This window comes from Uloborus diversus, chromosome 2, assembly GCF_026930045.1.
Source record: "Uloborus diversus isolate 005 chromosome 2, Udiv.v.3.1, whole genome shotgun sequence".
NCBI classification, from domain to species: domain Eukaryota; kingdom Metazoa; phylum Arthropoda; class Arachnida; order Araneae; family Uloboridae; genus Uloborus; species Uloborus diversus.
In genome coordinates, this window is record NC_072732.1 from 100217738 (window position 1) to 100244102 (window position 26365).

The window sequence follows — 26365 nt, forward strand, 5'->3', positions numbered from 1 at the left end:
GTATACCATCGGTTGAATAGATATGCAACCAATGTGGTATTTCTTTTAACAGTCAATTCAAAGCTTAGTGTGTTTCAGGACATAAATCTCTAGTCAATAAAATTGCGTATATATTTCAAACGTTATCCTCGCTCCATTTTGTAGAACCGGTTGAATTTCCGCTCAGTAACTACACTTTCTCTTTTAAAGATATCATAAGCAAAATCTCTGCAAGACTTCGTCGCTTTGAAATGGTTTAACCGATAAAAAAAATTAAGAAAAACCTCCTTTCCAATAAAAACGGATCTTTCAAGGATAAGAATGCATGAAGAAACGTGAAGAAATTTTAGGACGAGTAAATCAAAGCACGTGATCCGAGGTGAAGACACGTGCCACGAATGTTTCATCCTGTGAGGGTGGAGGAAACGATGCTTGTTCTGGCGGGAGAAAATAGCCTGAACCTGTTTTCATTGAGGCGCCCGGGATCAAAATATTTATAACTTCTCAGCCGTGCAGAATTGCTCCGACAGGCATGTGCAGAGAATAAATTTTTGGTGAAGGGAAATCCTTTTTTTCTGCATATTATTGCCCTATTTTTCAAGATTCGAGCCATGATTTAAGCGAATTTTCAAGTTGAAAAAGCTGTATTTATGAGCTTGTTTTCCTACGGGAATCTGAGGTTTTGGTTTTGAAGAATGGGCTGGTAGGCCAGTGGATAAATTTTTCAAATACTTGGAATAAATTTCGTCTGTCTGTTTTGGAAAGATTGTTATACAAACTAAAAAGTTTGGAATGTGAAACGTAATCAGTCTAATAAGGTTATAATTTCATGAAGGGAGGTGTAAAAACTAAACCTGGCTCAAAAGGCAATGTTTTGCTTATGTGAGTCATCATGTCTGATACTGTACTAAAGTTGTTCAAGTATGTTGTAAAGCTTTTCTAACTGATAGTTTAATCCTTTAAAGACCATTTCGAGACACATATGTCCGCTAAGTTAAATTTCAATTTAAAAATTATCTAATAGGAATAATTTATAAATTACATTTTTTTCATGTAAAAGGGGCGTTCAAATGAAACCTGATCACGAGTGTAGAGTAACGGTAACGATTTTATTAACTCAAAAATAGTTGTCAAAATTGTTTGCACATTTATCCCTTTTTAACATAGGTCGGTCGATTCCATCTTTGAAGAAGCTTTTAGACAACTGTCGGATTCAGGCCTGGACCCAGTCACACACTTTGTCGCCCATTGTGAATGGATGTCCTCAAATAGCTTGTTTCACAGGTCCAAAAACATCTGACCTCTAAAGCATCTGAAAGTCAGACGGACCCATGAAAGTCACAAAGTGAAAGGTCTGGATTGTACTGTGAATGCTCCAGCGTTTCCCATTGAAACTACTACAATGGCCGTGTCAGACCATTGACCGTGTGTGGGCACCTTTGAAAAACATGCCTGGTATTTTCGACTTACCGCCTAATTCACCATTAACCTGGGGCCACCTAAACCTCGCGGTTAAGCCCGAAACCGGACCTTAACCCAGAGTTACCGCCGATTTCGTATTCACCGTCAACTTTAACTACGCGCTGACAGGTTTCCGAAACCTTGCGTGGTTGAAAAACCTAACCAAGCTCCGGAGCAAGGTTAAAGGCTTGGTTTGCCTTCTGAGCATGCGCATTACAAGTAAACATCAGAAGCAATGGTGGTTCGGTTCGAGGCGATTTTCGCTTGAAGGTAAGATATTTTTATTTCCTGTAAATGAAAGTTTTTAGTTATGTTATTGCTGTTCTGTACTGTATATGGGGGGGGGGGGGGTCAATAGTAATCGTTCATAAATTTCCATTTTGGATTTGATCGGTCGTTTTTTGCGCTTTAAAAGATGCAACTTCATCACTTTCCATTCCTATTCCGTAGGTTTATTCAAAATATTTCAGCTTTACGAGTAATGATGTGTCAGTGAACAGAAAAATAGTAATTCCAGAGTTATGGTATGACATATAAATCTCAATATTAATAATTGCACATTTGGTGACTGAGTTGGAAAGTAGTGTGACATATAATATCTACCAAGTAATCTGTATGTACTCGGTACTGCTTGGTCTATTTCTGGTATACTCTGTCAAATTTTAACTATGTTTCCTGCTTATCCCGAGCAATTTTGAAATATTTCACGGATTTTTTTTTAATTTTCAGTTTGCAATCATTTACTACTGTTTGACTCTTAAAATATGACTGTATTGTATATGAAAATTAATAAAAACTGAACATGTAAAGCAAAGTAAAATTTTAATATGCATATGTCACTTCCACCATTCTTTTTAAACGTGGGAAAATTAAAAAATATGGCACTCAAAAGTTTTTTTTATTATTATTACGCCACAAATATTTTATATGTGCAAATTTCTAATATTTTAAAGCTATAATAAATTCCTAAATTAGTTGAAATTTCATCTCATTTAATTCAGTTTTTTGTCTATATTTTAAACTAGTGGTACCCGCACGGCTTTGTCCGTAGTAGAAAATTAAAAGGTCATTTGGTTCCCTGTATATTTACAAATAATGGATGATGAATTTCTCGCCAGTTGGCTATGTTCATTCACTCTCCCATTCCACGTCATGACAATTTTGTAATTTATTCATCCATTTTATGATAATTTTGCTCCGGAAAATGTTCTTAAAATTGATATAGAAAAAGAACAAAATCAAATTTTTGAAAAATCGCTTCGAGGTGCATACCCCCATGCTACAAACTAACTTTGCCAAATTTCATGAAAATCGGCTAAATGGTCTAGCTGCTATGTGTGTTACAGAGATCCAGACATCCTGACAGAGAGACTTTGAGCTTTATTATTAGTAAAAAAGACAATTGTAATTTTTTTCTTAAAATCTGTGAGGGGTGCTTAGTTAAATTTCAAATTCAAAAATATCACTATGTGTGCAAAATTGATTTTAATGTTCCAATAAGTGTAACATGCTTCACATTTATGTCAATGGTTATTATTATTTTTTTTAAGATACTCTGTATTTGACCAAGTACGTACTCGCCCTGAGTGCAGCTTGGTTCCACACTAGTTGAATGTAAAGTAATTTTGAAAAAGTCCTTAATTTCTACATTGTATGAATGTCAGCGTATGCTATGCTATAATCTCTGTATGGCCCCTGCCACATCAACGCCATCCGAAGCAGGGCTGGCAAGTTTCTGCCAGGGCGGTTAAAACCACTGGTAGAAACCGGTTAAAACCGGCGTGGCAAAAACCACTTTCTGCCATATTTTCGGTAGAAACTGGCAAAAACTCTCAAAATGACAAAAAAAAAAAAAAAAAAAAACTATTGACAGACAGTAGAAAATGCATGGAAAAAATAATTAATTGTTAACCAAAGCACAGTTTAATTCACAATATTATCACAATTCAGAATCAAATGTTACACTGTGTGGACCCAGCAGTTGCTTCTTGGAAAAGGTGGTTCCAAAAATCTAAATAGTTTCTCAATTTAATATGCACGAATGAGAAACTTTAGACTATTCTTGCAACAGAAAAGCTAGCAGGCAATGCATCAAGAAAGAAGCAATATTCATGAAACTTTCAAATTGTATATTTTTTTAAACTGGTTCATCATGTAGTAACTAGGGTAGTGGTAAAAATTCGACTAGTTTCGAGAAGTGGGGCCAATTTGTTTTGCAAAGCTGTGATATTAGGTACAAAATCTAGATTAATATTGGCATGTAAAATTTGACACTTTCTTCTCGAAGCACATGATAATTTCAATCACAAGCGATGTAGATGAAGCTTATTTGCTAGCAAATTACAAACAGGAATGCTATTTTAACTCTGTATGTCACTCTTCTATCCAAAGCACCCATATGATTTTCGTCCTTTGTTAGATTAATCCAAATATTACGAGCATCAGCAATTGAAATGTTCCCTTTCTGAACTAAATCAAGGGCACTATCATAACATTTTATTTTTTACAATGATGAAATGAAGTTTAATTTTTTAGTTTACCTAAACAAATATCATTTAGTAATTACTTTAATTTTTTAAGACAATTTTAAGTTTTTGCCAGTTTTAACCGGTTAAAACCACAGGGCTCGGAGTTGTCCTGGAATTCCTGATTTTTTTTTCATGTCCTGGAATGTCCTTGAATGTTTAAAAATGTCCTGGAATTCCTGGAATATCAAGCCTTTCTTTTTGTTTAAATGAATAAAAAATAAAGTTTTCCCCGTTGAAAAAAAAAAAGCGTGAAAACTGCAATCCCGGGGCCGTGGTAGCCTGATCGGTAAGGCATTGGACTCGGGGCCGGAGGGTCTCGGGTTCGATCCCCGCTGGTCGAAGACCCACCGTCGTCATTAAAGGGGACTGGGCGACGTTAAATATGCTCGTGGTCTCAATGTCCTCCAAGTGAAACGATACCTCTGGGGGTGCTAGCACCAGATAGCTATTAGCTCTTGGACTAGTTCTAAATTCTCATTAACTGTTCGATCCGGTGATGGTGCTGCCATCTATCGGTATATAAAATAATGGAGGCAAGGTACTTAGTATGCAGTCCTCGACATAAATACAGTTGTAGTCAGTTGTGACTCTGAATAGAAATAGAAATAGAAACTGCAATCCCATCGCCGGGCTGTATTCATTTGCCGTCAACCGTCTCCTCAGCTGATCACGTGGGCCATCTAGGTTCAGCGCATGCGCTGTGTGCGAAGCGATCGTGCGCCTCTCGAGGATTGGAGGGTTCACGTTCACACCTTCGCCGCTGTAAAAATACTGGTAGAAAAGAAAGTTCTACGGAGGGAGGGAACGAAGCGGTGCGGGGATTCAAGATGTTCCCTGAATTTTCTATCTGCTCTGCGAGTGTAGGTGCGCGGTGGCGCAGAATGAAGTGAAATGAAATGAACCGTTGTTGTGCATCGTGTTCGCGTAGCTCGTGTAGATTTTATCGCCATCGCAGCTTCTGAGTGCTGTCCGCGTTGCACGTGGATGTTCTTGAGAGAAGTGCTCGATGCACGTGGAGATTTTAGTTTGTGCTCCCTAATTTAACCTGCCAATACATACGGAGCATTGGATTAGTGACTGAAAAAATGCCAAGAGATACCAAATTTTCTTCTTCTTGGTTGGATTGCAAGGACAGAAGTGATGTACTAATAAAAACATGGTGTTCTGCATCAAAAAAAAGTGAACTTTCTGCCCATTGCTTCGTTTGCCTGAAGGATTTCAGCATCGCTAATATGGGATTTGCTGCAGTTCTATCGCATGCTGATGGTGAAAAGCATAAAATTAAAGTGAAAAGCACAGCAAACCAATCCTTTTTTACGTTTAGTAGTCAGCCTAGAAGCAGCTCAGGCGAAGTTGCAAAAGTAGCTTTAGTATCAAAGAGTGGATCAAAATTTATACCAACTTCAGAGGCTGACAAGATTCTCAGAGCTGAAGTACTTTTAATTCTGGAAGCGATTAAAAATAATTTTTCTTTTTCTTCGCTTGGGGATCTTGCAGGACTTTTTTCATCTATTTTTGAAGATTCTGCTATTGCAAAAGGCATAAAATTGTCTGAAAAAAAGGTGATATATGTTGTTAATTTTGGTTTAGCACCATTTTTTAAATCTCACCTTTTTCGAGACATAGGCTCATCGTTTTATGTTTTGCATTTTGATGAAACAACCACAAGTCAAATAAAAAAACAATTTGACTTACACATAGGCTATTGGTCTGATACTAAAAAAAAGGTGATTGTGTCATATTGCCATTCCGAGTTTCTTGGCCATGCTGATGCCAAAGTGATTGTGAGAGTAATATTGGACTTTATTTCAAGCAATGGTCTTGATGCAGAAAAACTTTTGCAATGTTCCATGGATGGACCTGCTGTGAACTTGTGTGCGTTGAAGATGTTAAATGCATCGTTAAATTGCAAACAAATTTCTAGCCTTATTTCATCAAGATCTTTGTAAAGTTGTTAATGAATTTAAAAAATCAAGAGAATTGCTTCTCATTAAAAATGTATTAATATATAATATGTTCATGAGTGTATAATGTATATATGTAACAATGTTTCAACAAACATCTAAACTAAAATGTGTTGCTATCATAATTATTTAGAAAATAGTTTGACATCTCATGAACAGAGTATTTTTTGAAATTTACATGCAAGTTGATATTACTTTAGCTGATAACTTTTTTCTTCTTTTTTTGAGAACTGTTGAAAATACTGAATTTTCATGGGTCTAGCAGCTGCAGTTGCTAGTTTTATTTCATTGTTTATGTCAAGGGTTCCCAATCTTTGCTGCGGCACCCTGGGATTATCTAGGAGAAGACGAAGTGTCCATGGTATCACTAAATCTGCATGTAACACATAGAGTAGGGTGCTAGGAGGAAATTCTAATTCCTCATAGTACCCTCTAATTCCTCATATAGGGGTACCAGAAATCGGAAGAATTTGCGAACCCCTGGTTTATTTTCCTTCTAAATCCATCTTATGGCCTCATCTGCTAGCTGGAGATCATAGTTTTCATTTTATAGTGATGAAAATTAGTAGATATACTTATTGCTGGGACTAAGCAGTACTGCCAGTGTTTCCTGGATAAATAATTAAGTAAATAAACAGATTGAATTACCCATTTATTCTTCTGTGCCATAATAGTTATATATTGTAGGTTCCACTTGCTCCGAAAGTAATCTGTAAAGTCATGAATGATGTCCTGGAATTGTCCTGGAATTTTATTAAAATTATGTCCTGGAATTTTTTAATTTGAACTCCTACCCCTGAAACCAGTTTCTGCGACTGGCATGGCAAAAACTAGTTTCTGCCGGCAGAAAGCCAACCCTGATCCGAAGAGATGGCAATCATCTTTTGCCCTCTCCCCTCACGCAAAGAATAGTAAAGTTCTGAACATTTTTTTAAATTAATTATTGCTTAATTGAACATGTATTCTGAATTCATCAGATCATATGTGACAAAAAAGACAAATATTAAATAAGGCCTGGATCTGCGTGCCTGCAGACTCGACAGGGGGGGGGGGAGGGTATGTCCTTAAGGGGTCTGACGAACCCACAAAATTGAAAAAAAAAAAGTAGCTCACTCAGACTTATTAACGTTGCAAATGCACACTGCTCGCTTCTGTGGAGGGACCCTAGAGATTTTGTTGCCAGGGGGTCCAAAATTTGTAGATCCAGGCCTGAATAAATCTATATCATAGCATTTCAGAAACTATTTTTAAAAAGGAATTATATTGGAGGGGGAAAAAAACCCTTCAAGTACTATGTGGCAAAAGGTTCAATTAATGGGGCTCTCTCTTATCTTGTTACCTGGGGCAATTGCATCCCTTGTCCCCTCTTCAGACAGCCCTGTTCGCAAAATCATGCCAGGAGTCTCTTCTATTTTCACCAGTAAGTATTCAAGCATAACACTGTAAACTACTTTGACTGGTGTAAAATTTGGTCTTAAAATGACTTTGCGCTCCCTCATTTAATTTTAAATTGAATTTAATTACATAAATTACTATACATTAAATAAATACCTTCGTGCATAAGAAGTAAAATAGGAAATAGCATCATCAAAAAGCAAACTGCAGATTGCTGCAGTCACGGGTTTCGGTGTTACAAGAAACGCCCTTTTCAATGCAAGGGAAATTAGCTTATGGATTGAAAAAAATAAAGACATCCACTTTTGTCGGGTGTTGGTTTTGACCTTTTTTATCTGTTATGTTACAAATTATTACAAGTATATGCTTGAAATCCCAAACTGATATTTCAATAAGTTCAAAATCCTTCTCGTGTATGTCAGTGAATTTTTGTTTAGCTCTATTGATAAATACTACTTAGCGGAATAGCAATGGTTGAAAGTACTCCTTTTGTTTGGCCTAAGTGCTACTCCGTATGGCACTGCCTAAAGCCCCTTCGTTAAACAGAATTGTATTTTGTGAAAAGTGGCAACGACTTTAATGTTCTTGTACATGAGGGCAAAAAACTATATTACAGATAGTGGCAGTTCTTTAAAATTTCAAAGTTTCTTGGAAGATTTTCTAATTTCATATATATTCAAGAAGCAGCAAATAATGTTAACACAACCTATTAATGTTTTGGGTATAGTGTAGAATTTTAAATATGCTGCTATTGTTGCCAGTGTGTGTTAGAGTTGTGGTACAACTGATTCGTTTTTTTTTTTAATTCAAAAAATTATTTTTATCAGCATTTTGACTTCATTTGTTTTTCAGTTGATTCCGAATTGACTCTGGATACTGAAACTTACAACTTGCTGCAATCTATCTCAGGAATCATATAACTGGTGTCTCTGTCAAAAGGAAATTGTAATTTATGTTAATTGGTTTTCAATTGTATTACTTTGTATTTGTTTTTAAAAGATTAAATCCTGATTATGTACTCAATTAGCTGAAATAAATTTTACTTGCCTCTGTAACTTATTTTATATTATTAGTTATTTTATACATGAAACACAAAAAAAACTGATTGTCAGTTAAAATTATAATTACTAACTATAGATTATGCTCTGATATCATTAACTCAACAATAAGGTGTCCAAGTTTAATGGGTTCTTCATTATTTTAATGTAACTTATGTTGCTTAGCATTTGAATTGATTTAAAACAGCTTAATTAAATTAAATCATGGTTTGACTAAAGTGATTAAAATAAATCAAACAAAATTCAATTATCAATGAACTGAATAAAAAGTCATTGATGACAATCGTTTGTCAAAACATTAGATATATCTTTACTTGTTAATTGATGTTTCAATGTGTTCAAATGTGAAAGATATTGTGTAACAGATTTCAACATTTCAGAATAAATTATTTTTAAAACTGTACACTATTGCTCTTTATGCTTTATATATTCATTAAAATAGTGAATTAAATAAAAGTTTTTTCTAATTTATAAATATTGTCATGAAAGTAAACTTTCAGTATAGCATAAAAATTTTTTTGTACTTTTAATAGGGAAAGTAAGTAAAATATTTTTTTTTTTTTAATTCATTTGCACTTGAAAGCATGCTTCATTCTTGTTTTACATTCAGTGCAATGCCGTATAAAAAAGAAAACAGAAATAATGGTTTCCTTTTATAAAAATTAATGTAGTGAATTAGTATAAAACTTAATTCAAGTGCGACAAAAACCACAGCTGTGGAATTGGAGGGAAAATGACAGAAGAGCATTAGACTCTGACTTCTTTTCTCCGAAATCAATTCAACTCTACTAGCACTGCCAGAGTTGCAGGCTTTTGAGGGAGAACGCAACTTCAACTCTTGGAATTTTTAACCTCCAACTCCACAGCCCTGTCCAAAACTTAAAAAATCTTATTATTTTCTATTTTATTTTGATTATGTTTGAAAGTAAAGTCATTGTAAAAATTGTGAGACACGCAATTACAGTATTGTGGCATTAAATTGAGAAACATCATTTTTTTCTTTTTATCATGTGTAAGTTTATTTGAAGAAGTACTCCAAATCAGCCGAATGCAAATTGCAGTTATTATCAAAGTAGTAGGTGTTCCTATTCACCTGGTAAGTAGCAGATCTTGAAATTCTTCCGCCCGAGAGGTAGGTATTCCGCGATGTTGGTATCTCGCTTGTTGTGGGGGTAATTTTTAACCTCATGGATATCAGCTTAGAAAGTTAGTGACAAATAGATTGCGCTTAGAAAACACTGAAATGACGTTAGAAGAAATAGGTAAAATCTGTGGAGTGAGTACAAAAAGTGTCGAGAGGATATGAAAGTAGTTTCAGACAACAGGAAATGCTCGAGTCGATTGCACTAGAAAATGCAACCAAAAGGGATAAACTTCGACTCGTGAAGACAAAATTTTATATTGAATGAGTGTTATAAATCCTTGAACAACTTTCCAGGGCCACGGCGGGAGCTGGTGTCAATATTGCACGTTCAACAGTGCGATACAGGCTGTTAGAACACTGGCGGAGAGGATGTTAACCGTACAAGAAACAGCTTCTCACGTCTCTTATAAAGAAAAAAAGGTTAAAATGAGTATTGAAATACAAAACATAGACTAAAAAGTTTTTTTTCCTGCCAAAACAGATTTTGTGATTCAGGGATTTAAATCCAAGTACGTGAGAAGGAGCAAAGGAAAACCTCTTCAGCACGATACCAAATAAGTGCCCAAGTATCCGCCCAAAATCAGGGTGCTCACCCTCCCTAAGAGCAAGGGCTCACCCCGCGTAAAAATCACAAAGATCCCCCCTCCCGAAAACAATAGCCCCCCCCCCCCCACTAAAAAGAGAAATGCTCCGAAAAATTTCAATGGCACAGTCTGCGTCATAACCCCTCCTAAGTGGGCGCCTCTCCTAAAATGATGTTTATGGGTTTAAGAGACTACATCTCCTCTTCTCGTAGAAGGAATAACGAACAATACCAGCTACACAAAGTTATACTGCCCTGAAAAATGCTTTCAATCGTCTAAACTATGGTGTAAAGGAAGTTGCTTTTTCCAAAAGGCAGCGCACAGTGCCATTTTGAAGCATATTAACAATTTGTGCTCAAAAAACAAACACTGTATTGGACTGTTTCGGGAATTCACAGAACTTGAATTAGAGAGGAAATTTATGGGCTGTATCAAAAACAGCCAAGTGAGACGGCACGGATGGAGAAGCTAATTTCCGCCACTATTGGCTTATGGTTAAGATATATTGACTAAACTATACGGACTAGTCTAGTACATACCATGCCGAAACGTGTCTGTGATGTTATGTCTAGCGGGGCACACTTCAATTATTAGTTTTGAATAATAATAGAAAATGTAAGTAAAACTGAATTTTATGGAAAAAAATGCATTTCTTCATGTTGATGAGGCAGTAAAAAAGTCTTTTGTTGCACATTTATAAGCCATAAAAAGAAAACCATTGAAAATGTCCTTTATTGTTTCTTATTAAATTAATAAAAAATAATAATAATGTATCTATATTGAACTTGTTTTATCTGAAATTATTATTACTAGAGATATCCTGGTATGAAAGAGATTTAAAATAATATTTTAAATCAGATATAACATTTCTTTTATTGGAATAAAATGATTTGTCACTAAAAATTTAGTTTCTTTAAGAAAAGAGATAAACAGATTAAAATTATCTATCTCCGAAGCTTTATAATAAGTTTAAATTACATCCGTAATTGTGTATGCGTAGATTCAAAGAAATAATAGCAAAAGTAATACATTTGTTTACACTTGAATTTACACAATTGTCTACTCGAATTTAACTCCGCGTTTGTACTTACGCCTCTGACTTTTTAGAAAAACTTTAAATCATATTATTTGTTTTGTTTGGTAATGAACTGTGTTCAATTATTTTTTTCAAATCAAAGAGAGCAAATGCTATCTTCGTCTCGCTTTACTTTGCAACGCAGCACGGAATGAAACAGCAACAGCGAACGGTCGTTCAAAATGTAAACAAAAAACGTAGAAAATCATGTGATCATTATTGACCAATAGAGTGCGTAGTGTGCTGGCAAAGTTGAGAAACCACGAAGTTGGGAAACTCCGGGGCCTTTTTCGCCGGTGCGTGACCGGTGAATACCGAATATTTCACCTCGTGGTTAAAATCTCAACGCCGAGTTAACGAACCTCGTGGTTAAAGGCGTATGGTTAGGTTAACGGTGAATTAGGCGGTAAGTCTGCAAAAGGTAAAAAGGGGCCGTGGTAGCCTGATCGGTAAGGCATTGGACTCGGGACCGGAGGGTCTCGGGTTCGATCCTCACTGGTCGAAGACCCACCGTCGTCATTAATGGTGGCTGGGCGACGTTAAATATGCTCGTGGTCACAATGTCCTGCAAGTGAAACGATACCTCTGGGGGTGCCAGACTAGGAAGTTATTCGGCTCCTGGCCTGGTTCTAAATTGTCTCTCGAACTGTTCATAGATGGCACCACCATCTATTGTGTTGTCTGTGTGCTGTCCTGGAAAAACAAAAATTCAAGAAACATTGTGTGGATTAATAGAGGTATAAGCTTCCCTAGTGGAATAGCAGAAACCTCAATATGTGTGTGTGGAAGAAAGAAAGAAGGTAAAAAACACATCGAAAAATTAAATGTGGAGGAGTTCCTCGAGATAGGGGAGATCATCCCCATTGTACCTCCCTTGTATCCCCATCTGATACCTGCAGGTAATAGATAGGATCAGTGAGAACACAACATTTACTGCTTTCGCAATTCTACCTATTACAAAATGAAGTGGTCATTTTTTGTCTTTGTTTCATCAGCCATCTCTACATAGTCAAGGTTTAGAAGTCTATTCATTTGTTTGAGTTTTCTTTCTTCAATAATATTTTATACACCTTACACTCCCATTCATTGACGTGTATTGACTGAATTTTTCTTATAAGTTCAAAAGCATTGTACTTAACTTTGGAATACATGTTAATATTGGACTTCATCTTTGTGGCAGCATCTAAAGGGTATGAAAACGATTTTTACTATATAGCATTTACTGAAAGAGGTAAAACTTTCAATTTTATAAACTGTTTTGAAGTAATATAATAGTGATATATTATAAAGTGAGGGGGCCCGGGCCCCCTCCTATGAGTCGCCACTAACAACTGCATATTGTGATGGTAACCCAACACCAACAACTTTCCCTCTTCAGATAACTCCCAAAGAAATATACACTTTCAAAATCAAGCAAAAAGTTACCAGAGATGAATGCTACCCTAAGGTTAGAAATTGAAAGAACCGTCAACTAATCAATTTATTTTAGTGTTATTTTAAATACTTCTAATTTTGGAGGGGAGGACAACAGTTTCTCTCCCTTGACCCCCCCCCCCCCCTGTTATATTTAAATTTTAAAGTGAAATTATTAATAGCATCACTATGCTCTTAGATTTTGATATACTATAAGTTTAGCAATTATCAAAAAAGTAATTGACAATTTCTGTATTGATTCCCCTGACACAACCATTTAAGTTCAGAATGAAAGCAAAACAAATGCATGAAAGAATGATATAAAAGCTAAACAACAAAGCAATTTTATTAAACTCATGTGTCCAGTAAAAACTTTTTTCTTCTTTTTATAAAGGAATAATTGCAAAATATTCATTATTCACAACAAATTTTCATGATTATGGACGAAACAGCAGGGCATGTACATATGTTTTGTTTGAAATCATATTGCACATTCAACTTGGCTAGAAACTTAAGACAATAACAATTTCAAAAAGCAACTAGTATAAAAATTTCAATCTACTTAATAGAAGTTTTGTCTTTTTCTTAAAATGATTTATTAATTATTTTTTCAAACATAAGCATAAAATAATTGTGCATTATGGGATCAAATAAGCTCAGTAACTTTAATGGGAGATCAAGTCAATTCATTGATGTTCATTTTCTTTATCGAGAGAATTCATGTAGGTAACTAAAACATGGCACGATTCAATGCTTTATAAAAGCATTGGCAGAGATACAACAATAAACATAAACACCACATAAATGATATGAATCGGACAAAAAGAAATGCTAAACTAAATGCCATTTCTGTAAGTTTTTCAAATCAAACATAGAAGCATTAATTGCATTAATATTATTTTTACAAGACTTGTTAAGAATATTAAGTTCCAAATAAAAAAGTTGATTGTTTTTGTGAAAACCTTCTAATCATTTGAAGAATGCAAATTTTAGATTTAACATTTCCTAAATGCAAAAAGACATTCGTTTAAAGCTAATGAAAACCTGGAATCCTACAAGAATAAAAAAAGAAATATTAATTTAGTATTTCTTAAATGCAACAAATCATTAGTTTAAAGCTAATGAAAACCTGGAATTCTACAAAACTATAACACATTAGTAAAGCACTCATTTCAAAACTAAGATTTTTGATGATTAGAGATGCAAACATGTCACATTTTTTCAAATACAGCACCACATTTTATACAGGCATTATGCAAAACAAATTGAAAATTTGTTTGCAGAATGACTAGTAACAGTGAACCATTATTGGTTTAACATAATGAGCTTTTTCACAAATAAAAATAGTTTAGTATGAAACCATCAGTTTCAAATCTTATGTACACTTTTGCAAGATATATTTATCAAAATTAAGTTTTCATCAGTCTAACAACATTATAAATACTGTGTAAGTTTCTTGTATGTATTTAAGATAACATTGAATCACTAAAACAATTTTTTTTATATAAAATTAAAGGCTTTAAACTCTGCTCAGGTTTATATAAAAGTGATATATGAAAAATTAACAATGCATAAATGATTAATAAATGTCCATTTCAACACATGTTCATGACAGAACATTTAATTTACAAATTTATCTTTCAACAAGAATTTACAAAGTTACAAACATATACTATACATGTTTTGATATTGGAAGAGTTATAAAGATGTATATTATCTTATTTTTTATACATTACTTATCAGTCATACTTTTTACAAAAGATAGAGCCTTATTAAATTATTATAGTTTATATAAGGCATACTTTTTCAAGTGAAAAATGTAATGCTAGTGTAATATTTTACATGATTGTACGCACTGTTTTAAGGACCTGTGGTGCTCCTCAAGTACATATATAACTGTTAATTTCATGTTGAGCCATAACCATGATATTCATCTGGGGATCTGTTTCCATACTTTGCTTTTCGAAGTGCAGCCAGCTTTTCTCGAGCTAATTCAAGCTCCCTTTCTTTTTTTAAGATTTCTTCTCTAGCTACAATTTCTTGGGCGATTCCACCAACCATTCTCTTGTTGATGATGAGACTTCGTTCTTCATCATGCTCAATGGCCTGCTGGGCAGCTTTTACAAGGTTATCGGTAGCACGTTTCACAGAATTTCCAGCTTGCTACAGTGGAAAAATATTTTTGTATAATCAACAAAACACACAAAAATTGAAAAGAAAAAATAATAGTATCTCCAAGAGTTTTAAAAATATATTAAATAATGATTACGGAAAATGAAATTAGACATTTAAAGTTATTCCATTCCACTTTAAATATTTTTTTCATCATATGATCAATTTGGCGTACGTAATAGTGCGTATGTAAAATTGAATCTGCTCCAATTGGCGCATCCAAGTATCAGAGTTGCCTGATTTTAGTCAAGGCACCCCCTGACCTTAAGTGCATTCTTAAGTGAACTTCAATGGCAGTTCCTTTTTGAAAAGAACTGAAATGTCGAACAAGATAGATAAGCTAGCAATTTCTTTTACAAGTTTTTTTATTACATTTGGTAAAACTATAACTGTAGTATACATCCCCAGGATTACATCATTGGTAATCCTGGGGTAATAGAATTTCAAGGACAATGCATGCCTTTCATTCTATTCTCGCCACACTGAATGTTATTGACTTGTTTCTACTTACGAGTAAATTTTTGAAGTAGGGATATTATAGGCTGAAGTGAAATGAATTCCACCAAAAACTTTTACAAGTGATTTAAGTTAATACTTTCACCGAAGAAAATAAAATTTCAAATTCCAGGGTATATCAATAACGCTCTTAATCTTTGCATTCTGAAATGTTGTGATGAATATTGCTTTTAATTGGCTACAAAGAACTACAGAAGAGGCTACAAATTTAAGCATTCTAGATAACCAGACTGTTAAAATACTTTTTTTGAAAATATCTTTAGGATTGGAAATTTTTTAGAATAAGAAAATGAAAATTAATATAAAATTTAAAAAATCACTTGCAACATTCTAAAATAATTCGTAAAAGATAGTTTAGCATTACATTTCATGTCAGTTATATTGAAAGCACATAAAATGATTAAACTAGTTGAATTATAAAATTATTTTGCATTAAATAAATATATATTTCAATCCATTTACCTGCAAGCGGTGCATGGTTTGAGAATCAGGGTCAGCTTTGACTTTACACGCCACCAACAGCTGTGCCGTTGAACTTGCAACTTGTTTGGCTGAAGAAATGAGTTTTTCTTCTGAAGCATGTCCTTGTACTAATGAGTTTGCAGCTTCAACCAAACTATGGGTAGCGGCTGCAACAAGTTTTGCCTATAAAAGAAATTCATTTTACTGCTTCATAATTTAGACAACAAAATTCAATTTTATTTTGCAACCACTTTTGAAGCAAAACAGTAAGAGGCTGTCCATGACACTTTTTTTCAACGTATTTGATCCTCCCCTCAAACAGCTGATTGATGATGTAAATGATCCATTTGAAGTCTGAAAAGCTTTCAAGCTAAATTTTAAACCCCCTTCATTGGCCAGGATTGCCGGATTGTGGGAGGTATTTTTTTCAAATAGAATGCTTGAAAATGAATCAATAGGAATATTTGCGGCTCGCTTGAAATTCTTACTAAGGCGATTGGAGGAGCAGGGATATAAAATGGATGAAAAATTAAAGGGATTTCAACTAATTAGAAGTTTGGATCAAAGTTTCAGGGGGATAGTGCAATCTTTTTACTGGTGGGAAGAAAGTAAATTTACGTTAACAAATGTATTAACAGAACTCTTGGCTGAAGAAGGTAGAAATAAACTTTTGAGAAATGAATCTTTTTGTCAAAATTTGGAAGGAAATGCCTTTTTTGGACACAAAAGGAACCTCAGGCAGAAAGGAGGGCATTCAGCTTCAATAAATATAGAAGTAAAGTTTGTTTTTCTTATCGGAAGAAAGGACATATTTCCGCTCAATGCTGGGGCAAAATTCCAAAGGGTAAACCTCAAAGAGACTCTTGGATGTGCATTTTTAAATAAGGTGTAAAATTGTTTACAGATCACCTAAAAAAAAAATTGTATTTTGTGAAACCCGCCACTTTTTTGAATACCGAGGAATTAACTGTGTACCAATAGCATCTGCATCGGAAACTAAGGGTTTAGACCTGGAACTGTGCCACAAAAGATTGTCATATAAACTGTGATATCATTTTAGAAACAGATAAATCTGTGTATATGGACTTAACATATATAAAAAGGAAAAACCTAATTGTGAGCCATACGTTTTTGCAAAGAAACGAAAATGCTCGTTTAAGTCCATCCCAGTTGTAAGGTCTAGAACAATTAGAGTTAATTTTCATGGATCTGGCTTGGCCCACTGCCCAAAGAATCTTTTAAGGATAAAAGGTATGTTTTTGCCTTAATTGTTGATTTTTCTAGAAAATCAACAATGTATTTTTTAAAATCGAAAGACGAAGCTTTTGATTATTTTTTGAGATACCAAAGACATGTGCTTTCAATGGAGGAAAAATACAAGAACTCATATTCAAAATAGGTTGAAGTTGAAGTAAAGGTTTATGACATAATCAAAGTGGCATGCTGATTGGCCACTGAATAAATACACCTGGGGAAGATCGTTCAATCCCTCTCATCGAACATAGTGTTCTACTGTAGGTGAATAAATACACCTGGGGAAGATCGTTCCATCCCTCTCATCGACCATAGTGTTCTACAGGGTTCATACTCTATTCAGTAGCAGCAGAGTAATGAAGAAAATTTTGGATGTGGGGAAGAAAATAATATAACGAAAAAATCGGATTTCTGGTATTAACAAACTAAAAAGTACCGGAATTTTGGTAAAATTTAGAATAATGTAATCACTTGTATCGGATTAGTGATGCAAGAAAATATTTAAGGCCATGTAGAATAAAAAATAAGAAGTTTGTAAGGAGATAATAGCAAAATTCAGAAGTTTTAAGGGCCTTTATTTTCTTTTCTTAAAAAGCAGGAGTTTGTAAGGAGCATACGAACCCTGTCAAAGGAGAAATTGAATGCTTTAATTATGTGGCTAGTTTTTTTAATCACTGCATGGTGGCGTATTCAAACTCTAGATTTGCGAGTTTAATTGTTTGATAGATTCCCCCCCCCCCTTTTGATGGAAACTTAAGCATTGTTTAAAACCTCGTTTTGTTAAAAAATTAACCGAAACAAATTTGTTTCGGCAGCTTTTGACAAGTGTTACTGTTTTAATTATTTGGCGAACATTTTTAAATCATACCCCGAAGTGATGCCGCCTCAATTCTTATAAAAATAACTTTTTTTTTGCTGTATTAATGTAGTTAATTAACGTATTAGATTTTTTCCTTCATCCAAGCATAAAATCTATTTCTAAGCCAAATTTGTGAATCACTTGGAAGTGAGTAAACATTTTGATGAATAAATCAACCAGTCATTGTAAAAAAAGACACTTTTCAAATCTTTATACTTCTACAACTATGAGAAGTATAGTCACGAAATTTAGGATCTTTGTTCTAGGAATACTTATTAGACGTACCAAGTTTCAAGCATGTAAGAATCCAACATATCTTCATGCTAACTTCAAAACCGTCTATTTTGACATTGAAAAAATAAAAATAGGGCAATCATCATTACGATGTCACCATCTTCTGTGTTTCTGGTATTTATTATTTAATGCAACAATTACAAACTCAACTGACTAGGCAATGATTTCATTTTTATAGTAAGAGAGCATCATTTGTCGGTAATTAATTAGCGAAATGGAAAGTAGCTCTAAAACTACACCACATGATTGAAATTTCGGGAATGTTTCAATTTTTCCTTTCATTACATGGTGAATACTAACTGAGTTAAAAATTTCAAGCTTGTGTGACTGCTAGAAGTATCTTAGAATTTTGATGACATTTTTTACCTATCATCTGTTAGGGACAAAATTCACGAACTTTGACTGGCAATAATACGTGAACCATTGGTACAAATTGAACGAAATTTGCAACCATAGCTCGTTATTGCGTGTCCTCTTAGTCACTAAAAAATCAGGCTTTTAGCTTTACCCACAACGAAGTTACAGGGGGTCAAAATTGCAATGAGTTGCTTCGAGAAAAGGACAGTACGGCTGTGCCTGTGTTTGTTTTGAATTTGCTCGCATTTGCTTGACTTGAGGGGAGCACTGCCGTGCCCCCAGATATAAACATACTGTTATAAAAATGTTTTGATTTTAATGAAAATGTGTGATGTCACAGTTCTTGTTACCTTTTCCCTTAACCCAAACTAACAGTTTCATTAACTCTTTCCTCCCACAGAGCATGATACCATTTGTGGACAACCCCTTAACTTAATCACATCATATATCCAGTTCTGTAGCTATAAAAAGAGAAGCTATACTGTACAAAAAATGGAAATATAATAGGGTGAATACAAAAATCTCGGAGGGTAGTAGCAAAAACATTTGAACATTGCTACGAGCGTTGGAAAAGTAACTAAAAAACCTAAAATGATCAAAAACATTAAACTTCAGCAAATGAAGGTTTGTACCGCATTTCTGGGATATAATTCGCCGATAGTCCGCATTTGTAATTTTTAAAAATTTGTAAATATTTTGTAAAAATTTTAATGTGGGGGCCCTTTTGTTGTGGAGGCCCTGGGGCAGTAGCCCCGCCTGCCCTCCCCTAAATCCGGCCCTGGCCATGATTGTGAGTTAGAGAAAAATATTTTATAATTGTTTGTTCATTTTATAAACAAAGTAAATAAGATGTACTTTTGCTCACATTTTGCTTTGATTTTTCTATTAAAATTTAAAAACACGTACATCTGTTGATTTTGCACTTCACTGAAATATCGAGCACAAACTATAAGTTCATCATGTTTTAAGATAACACACGATGAACACAAATTCAATTACAAAAAAGTTTAAGGATTGGTCAAACTTACAGCAGATATTAAGCCTTCAGACCACTGCCCATCATCAGATGTATAAGTAGGATTAGATCCAATCTGAAATGATGTAATTATATGTGTGAAAAGTTAATTGCAATGAGTGTGGTATTTTTCATGCATGAACCATTTTACAATTCAACTATACCTTTCCAAGAAGCACAAGCTCCCTTTGTGCAGCAGATGCAGCTTTAACTAATGCTGATGTTGCTGCAGCTATAGATTTAGCTGCTTCTAATATCATTTCATCAAAATTCATAGATTCATCCGTTTCCTGCGATGAAAACGCAGCAAAATATTACATTTTAACATCAAGGCAATTAATGTCAATATATATATATATAATTTCACTTCCATATGCATTTTTAAAACATAGTAATAAAAAGTGGATATGATTTTTTTTACTGAAGTTAATAACAATAAGGTAATTTTGACAGATAAATTTTAATGTCAAAAAATACCAAATGTAAAAAAAAAAAAAAAAATCAGAATAATATTAGAAAAGATTGCTAATTTCTCTGAAACTATTGTATTAAACAATGAAATATAATCCATATATGAGCCGCTGAGAGCACAAATGGTGTGTCCTTTTTTTAAAAATTTTATAATTTGTACTTACACTGTCAGACATTAGCAAGTGGTGTAAAAGTCTAGGTCCAACCATTTGCAAATAGACAGTAATCTTAAAAGGAAACAACAGTAGTAGTGTTTTTTGCAAAAGCTGAATCTAAACTATTCAAATACAGTAAAACCCCTCTTAACAGACACCCCTCAACTGCGGATAGCTCTCTTATGCGGACAATTTTTAATTTCCGGATTCCAAGGCAAATAACATTACTAAGCCCCTGTCATAGGCGTCGGAACCGGGGGAGCTTGAGCTCCCCCTGGAATATATCAAACCGGCTCAGCTCCCCCGGAAAATTCTAGCACTGCAGCTTATTGCCGTACATTGATTTCCTCAAACCTGATTTCAAAAATGTGATCTGCCTTTTCTAGGAATTTCGGAATTTCCACCCAATAAGCAACAAAAGTAGGGGGCAGACGGAGTGGTCAGTGCACTTGAATTCACCTTCACCCATTTTTTACTGTTAAAACATCTCTTGATTCCACAAATGCGGAAAAGTGGGCTCAACCCCACGGCCTGCGAAAATCAGTACCAGTACCAATATGGATTTGCTCCCCACCTTGAGCTCGTGTTTCGGCTTTCGAGAGCGGCATTGCAGTTCAGTTCATATTCTTATTAGTTTTGCATGCGGTTTTTTTGTCCAATGCGGTGGCGAATCCAGAATTTTGTTCTGGGGACGGCTGAGGTAGTTAAAATTCTTGCTGAGGTCTCCTCGTCATTACCAAAGTTTATTGATGTAAACGAAAGTGTTCTGTATCATTATCTGCTATCTAGGGGTGTTAATGACTAATGAATCTTTCTGAGTTACATTTGAAATTATCTAAAATTTGGTATTCAGTGTTAAAACTCTAAATTTTAAATGTATATTCAAAGTTTTTTCATTCGTTTAGACACATTTGTTATGCAATTTGAAGGCAAAATTTTCAATTCTTGTTAAGGATGCAAAACAATTACGTTGACAAGGTGATGTAAATGAAACAGAAGAAAAAAAAGCTGAAAGATGTTAAACAAATAGTGAAAAACAGTCAGAAAGAAGACAAAATTTTAAGAATTGATATTAAACACGAAAATTAAAGAGAGAAAGAAAGAAAAACAAGTAGCTATTATATCTACACTTTTTTCTCCTTTCCTTCTTTCAGTGAGTAAATGTATAAATATTTGGAACAGGTAGGGAAAAAGTTCAGAAATTTGAAGGGAAATTTTTTGGAAAACTAACACTCCTGTTATTATCGCAAATTTGTGTATCAACCTTAAGAAGAGCGAAAACAAATTAATTGATAAAGATAGAATGGATGTAGGAAATTATATATATATATATTTTTAACATTAAGATGCATAGACAGAGTATGAAAGAATTTATTTCTGGTATCGGGGTGGCTGCAGCCTCATAGCCGCCGCCCCCCCCCCCCCCCCCCGGATTCGCCATTAGTCCAATGATCACAAAAAGAGATAATGTTATTAAGGTTGTTTGTACTTGTTAAAATAATGTTGAACTTGTTCAAATAATTTCAACTTTCCAAATACTTACAGTGGCTCCCAAAAGTATTTGTACACTCACGATTTTTGATGAAATACGCCATTATTGATTCGTCAAAATTAATATTTTGGAACGGGTATTTAATTATAAGATCTATGGTTTATTTTTTAACAAAACTACATGAAAATTGTTCATAACATAATAAAACTTGATTTTTAAGAAATCAATAATCAAAAAGTGCCAGAAACTTGATCTCACAAAAGTCTTCGTACACTTTGAAAAAATGTCAAAAAACTAGTGAATAATCTAACTTTTTACTAAGTTATTATTTAGTAGAATATCATGCAGTATCAGCAACAGCTTTTAAACGCCTGGGAATAGATTTCATTTTTTTTTTGTTTTCTTTTTCGTTCTTTCTTTTTTTTTTTTTTTCAACAATTTCTGAGTAAGTGTTCAGCCGCACTTCGAGTCTTACTGTTTGTAATTCGTTTTCCGTTTCAATAGTATATTTTCGTAATATATCCACCAGATATCTCCAAATATGTTCTATTAAGTTTAAATCTGGCGATTGAGGAGATATTTCTAAGCTTAATGACAATATTTGAGGCACCAAACGCAAACGTGTGCTTCTTGTCGTTATCTTGATTTAAAAAAACGAAGTTGTTTCCGATTGCCAAATTTTGGGCTAATAATTTGAAATTGTTTTTAAAAATATTTCACTGAACAGCATGATTCATCGAAAATTTTCAAACTTCCAAGTCCTGCACCCTCACACAAGAATACCTTCACCGTCCTGATTAACTGATCCCAACTAAGTTCTTTAGATTTAATTTCTCTTTTTTTTTTCTATTTACAATTATGCAACAATTTAACCCAAAATGTTGAATTAATTTTTATCTTTAAGTAAGACGTTGTTCCAAAATGTTTTAAGCTAATTTATCATTGATTTTACGGCGGAAAACGTAAACTTTCTGTTTTTCGCACGAACAAGAAAATTTCTGCAGGAAGAGATCCCATTTAATCCAGGTAATCAGAGAACTTGGCGAATAATTTTAGGGGGAAATTAAACGAAAATGTTTCATTCAATTCTGCAGAAAATTTTTCATCACTCAAAGGTGTATTTTTCATAATTTTTTTAACTGTAAATCTCCGATCACGCTTTGTTAACTTTGCATTTGACATTTTCTTATACCTTGTTATCGATCCGATTCTTGTCTTTAAAGCATTTTATCAAGCACTTCACTATAGAATGGTATAAATTAACTAATTTAGAGACATTTCAAACCAATTTACGTCTATTGAGAGAGAAAAAACATCAAATTTCGAATTGTGTTTTTGGTTTATGCGCATAGCATAAATTTCCGGAAGAGAGTCCTTAAATGCCTTGCCCTCCAACAACATCGGAGATTATGTAATATTCCGTTTTTGGGACTTCAATTTCAAAAAAATTACTGGACCCCTAACGCCAACAATATGATCCACAGTCGCGTTTTTCAGCGACTACAATTTCGAAAAAATTAAGAAGAAACCTCTGAACCTTTTCTGATTACATCATTGAAAAACGCTCTCTATTAGGACTTCAATTTTAAAAAATTTCCAGAGTAGAGCCCTAGTACAGCCTTTTCCCGTGCCATCATTGAAGGTTGAATACAATTACGTTTTTAGGACTTCCAATTCGAAATATTGGGACGGAGATGTAAATCGTTCGAAAAATCGATCGAGGACAATCCTTCGGGTCATATTGTCACTAAAGGCAACAAATATGGTATATAATCGCGTTTTAAGACATTAATTTCGAAAAATTTTCAGGGAGGGTATTCGAACCTTTTCTCCCCTTAACATTATCAAAGATCACCTATAAGTTCGATTTTAGAACAAGAATTTTGAAAATTTTCCAGGAGAGACCCCGAAACACCTCTATTTCTACGTGCTCATCTTCGAGTACGAACCGACTCCTTTTCAAAACCAGAAGTTTAATCACCTCATTCTCTCCATAAACAATTGTATATATACAATATTCAATAAGAGATGGAAGCTTCGAAGTCAATTTTTTATGGGGAAAAACGTTTAAAAGCCCCCCCCCCCCCCAAAAAAAAATATTTTCTGGTTGCGCCTCTGCTTCTGCCCCTTAGATTCAAGACACTTCTTATACTGTGTCCCAGCTCTCCCTACTTCTACAAAGTTCCTACGCCTCTGGCCCCTGTCGTGCGGACACCTCTCTATTGCGGACAAAAAAAATTTGTCCCGTTAGTGTCCACATCAGAGAGGTTTTACTGTACTCAAAATTTTATTCTATTGACCTACACCATTTTTGCTATTACTGTCTCACATATATAAAATAAAATTTCATATGTTTTAAACAATAAGAAAATTTTCATCATTAAAATATTGACCAACATCATAGGCAAATTTAGGCCGAAATAGTTGGGGGTGCAACAATAACAGAGATCTGAGGAGGGGGGGGGGGAGTTTTCCCGGAATAAGAAGGCAGTGGCGAAATCAGAAAATAATTTTAGGGCGGGACACACTTTTAAGCCTAAAAAACGCAATGTAAACCATATTTAGTAAGATTAGGGGATAGGCAATTCTTAATATTTCAAACTGCAGAAAAAGTCTTAAACGAAAGTCGATATTAGAAGCAATGGGTGAATCTAGCTACTGGTTTGGAATGGGATTCACGCTCCAGAAAAAATTTGAAATAGTAGTTTTGAAAACGCAGTTTTACAGTTCTCGCTGATATTTTAGAGGCAAGAAAGGTACGTGTGGCTCCAAGGCTATTTTTAGAAATTTTAGTCTTATAAATGTGATTATAGTCCATATTTATAGTTTGGGTTATGAATGAGACTCATAGACTGTCTCCAATAGATTTTTTGAAAAGCAGATAGAAATACGTAACCCCCTCCCCTCCCCCACGCTACCTCTTTAACTTTTCAAAATTGAATTTCCAAAAATACTACGGAGGACAATTTTTGATGCTGTTATCGGACGGGGTGTTCTGGAGCTCTCCCCTGGAAAATTTTCGAAATTGAAGTAATAAAAATGAAGTTCTGCAATAATCCATAGTATTAAAAAAAAAGGATTCTCCTTCTTAAATTTTTCGAAATAGTAGTTTTCAAAACCAAAATATTAACACTCTTTGAATAATAATAGAGAAAGGGGAGTCAGAGGCCCTTGTTCGAATATTTTCCGAAATTAAAGTCTTAAACACGAGTGCAAGACCATATTTGGTAACGTTAGGGACAGCGCAGTTTTTCAAAACTGAAGCTCCAAAAGCACAATTTTAAACGATTTTCGATGTATTTAGGTGATTAGAAGCTCTTCCTAGGAAATTTTGCGAAAGTGAAGCCCAAGAAACGAAATTTGAGGTACTCTGTAATAACTTTAAGTGGAGAAAGGGGCTTTGGAGAAGAAACATTTTGAGGACTAATAGAAAAAATGAAAACAAAGTAGAAAAAAATCAAAAAAAAAAAAAAAAAGGGAGGGGGAGATATGAAAGAAAGAGGATTGTGCGAGAAGGCACACAATTCGCCGTCAATAATCTGAAGCTGTTGAAAAATTTATATGTCAATATTTCTTATTGAAAGAGAAATTACAAATTTTTTCCCCAACATTCTTTTTTTTTTCGTAAAATAACTGCATTTTCCTAGAATGAGATCTTTTCTTCTCTTCAATAATAAAGAATATTTTTTTTAAAAAACATCTACTCAGCATTTTGTGGGGAGGGTCACCAGTCTCATGCCCCTTCCCCCCTGGATGCACAACTGCAGCAAAATGTCCGGAAGTCCTCCTTCAAGAATTTTTGATTATTTACCTTAAAATTGTTGGTTTTCGGTTGATTTCGGTGTAGATTTTATTGATCAAGTTTCTTGCAATTCGCAACTCCAACGAACTATAGGGGGCACTGAAGTCACTGTCTAATGGCGGAATTGAAAACTAAAACAAACGCACATGGTAACGAAGAAAATGCTAAAAGTGTTGTGATTTTTGTTTGTACGTATGATTTTTTCGCTTTATTCTTTTTAAATTAATTTTCAAAGTCTTGTTGATATTCTGACTCACGTAGAAAGAAATGAGAATTCAAGAAGCATTACTAAACATCAAACATTAATGCAAACTACGTAGTTCATAGTTCTAAGCAGCCATTTTCACGATGTTGAATTCGATATTTATCAATTCTTGATAAAACTAAATAATAATTGTGGCCTGACAAGAATAACAATTAATGCTAGAAAATTTAATATGACATTACAAATTATTACCAAAAGAAGATGATACTTCTTTGCTTTGCTTTGGCTAGCGCTTGTTTTCCATTTGTAGCTGAGTTATTTCTCTTGAATTCTCGAATCGGTTAATTTAAAAATTTTCTGTTTCGATTTTTCTAATTTCTGAGTTACGATTTAATTGTGTCATGTTATGCAAATCATCAACAAAATTCTCACGGATATATGGTGGTAGTTTTCTTTTCAATTGATTGACAATTATTTCTTTTTACTTATCGAATTCTGTAATCTTACTACCATTTTATTCCACTCATGATAAAAATTAAAAATGGTTTAACTAAAAACGCAAAATCTCGCCAAGGCTACTTTGCTCGCACAATACCAAAACTATAACCCTAAACAAATTTGGCGATCCTTCAGCTGAGAATAAAAGGAATAAAGTAAATTCTTTCTCGGTGAAACATTTTTCATTTTGTTCTGCGATAATATATTCAAGA

The 26365-nt window shown here is 34.2% G+C and overlaps 1 protein-coding gene across 2 annotated transcripts in view; it reads right to left on the reverse strand.

Moving 5' to 3' along the window:
* Positions 1-12929: 12929 nt before the first annotated feature.
* LOC129235307 (talin-2-like) overlaps positions 12930-26365 on the reverse strand; it is a 249247-nt gene continuing 235811 nt past the window's right edge. For both annotated transcript variants that reach the window (XM_054869037.1, XM_054869038.1), the window contains exons 57-60: positions 19695-19820; positions 19544-19606; positions 15752-15934; positions 12930-14764 (exon numbers count right to left, since the gene is read on the reverse strand). In XM_054869037.1, coding sequence (XP_054725012.1) covers positions 14507-14764; positions 15752-15934; positions 19544-19606; positions 19695-19820 — 630 coding nt within the window. In that variant the 3' untranslated portion in view covers positions 12930-14506. The remainder of the gene's footprint in view (positions 14765-15751; positions 15935-19543; positions 19607-19694; positions 19821-26365) is intronic.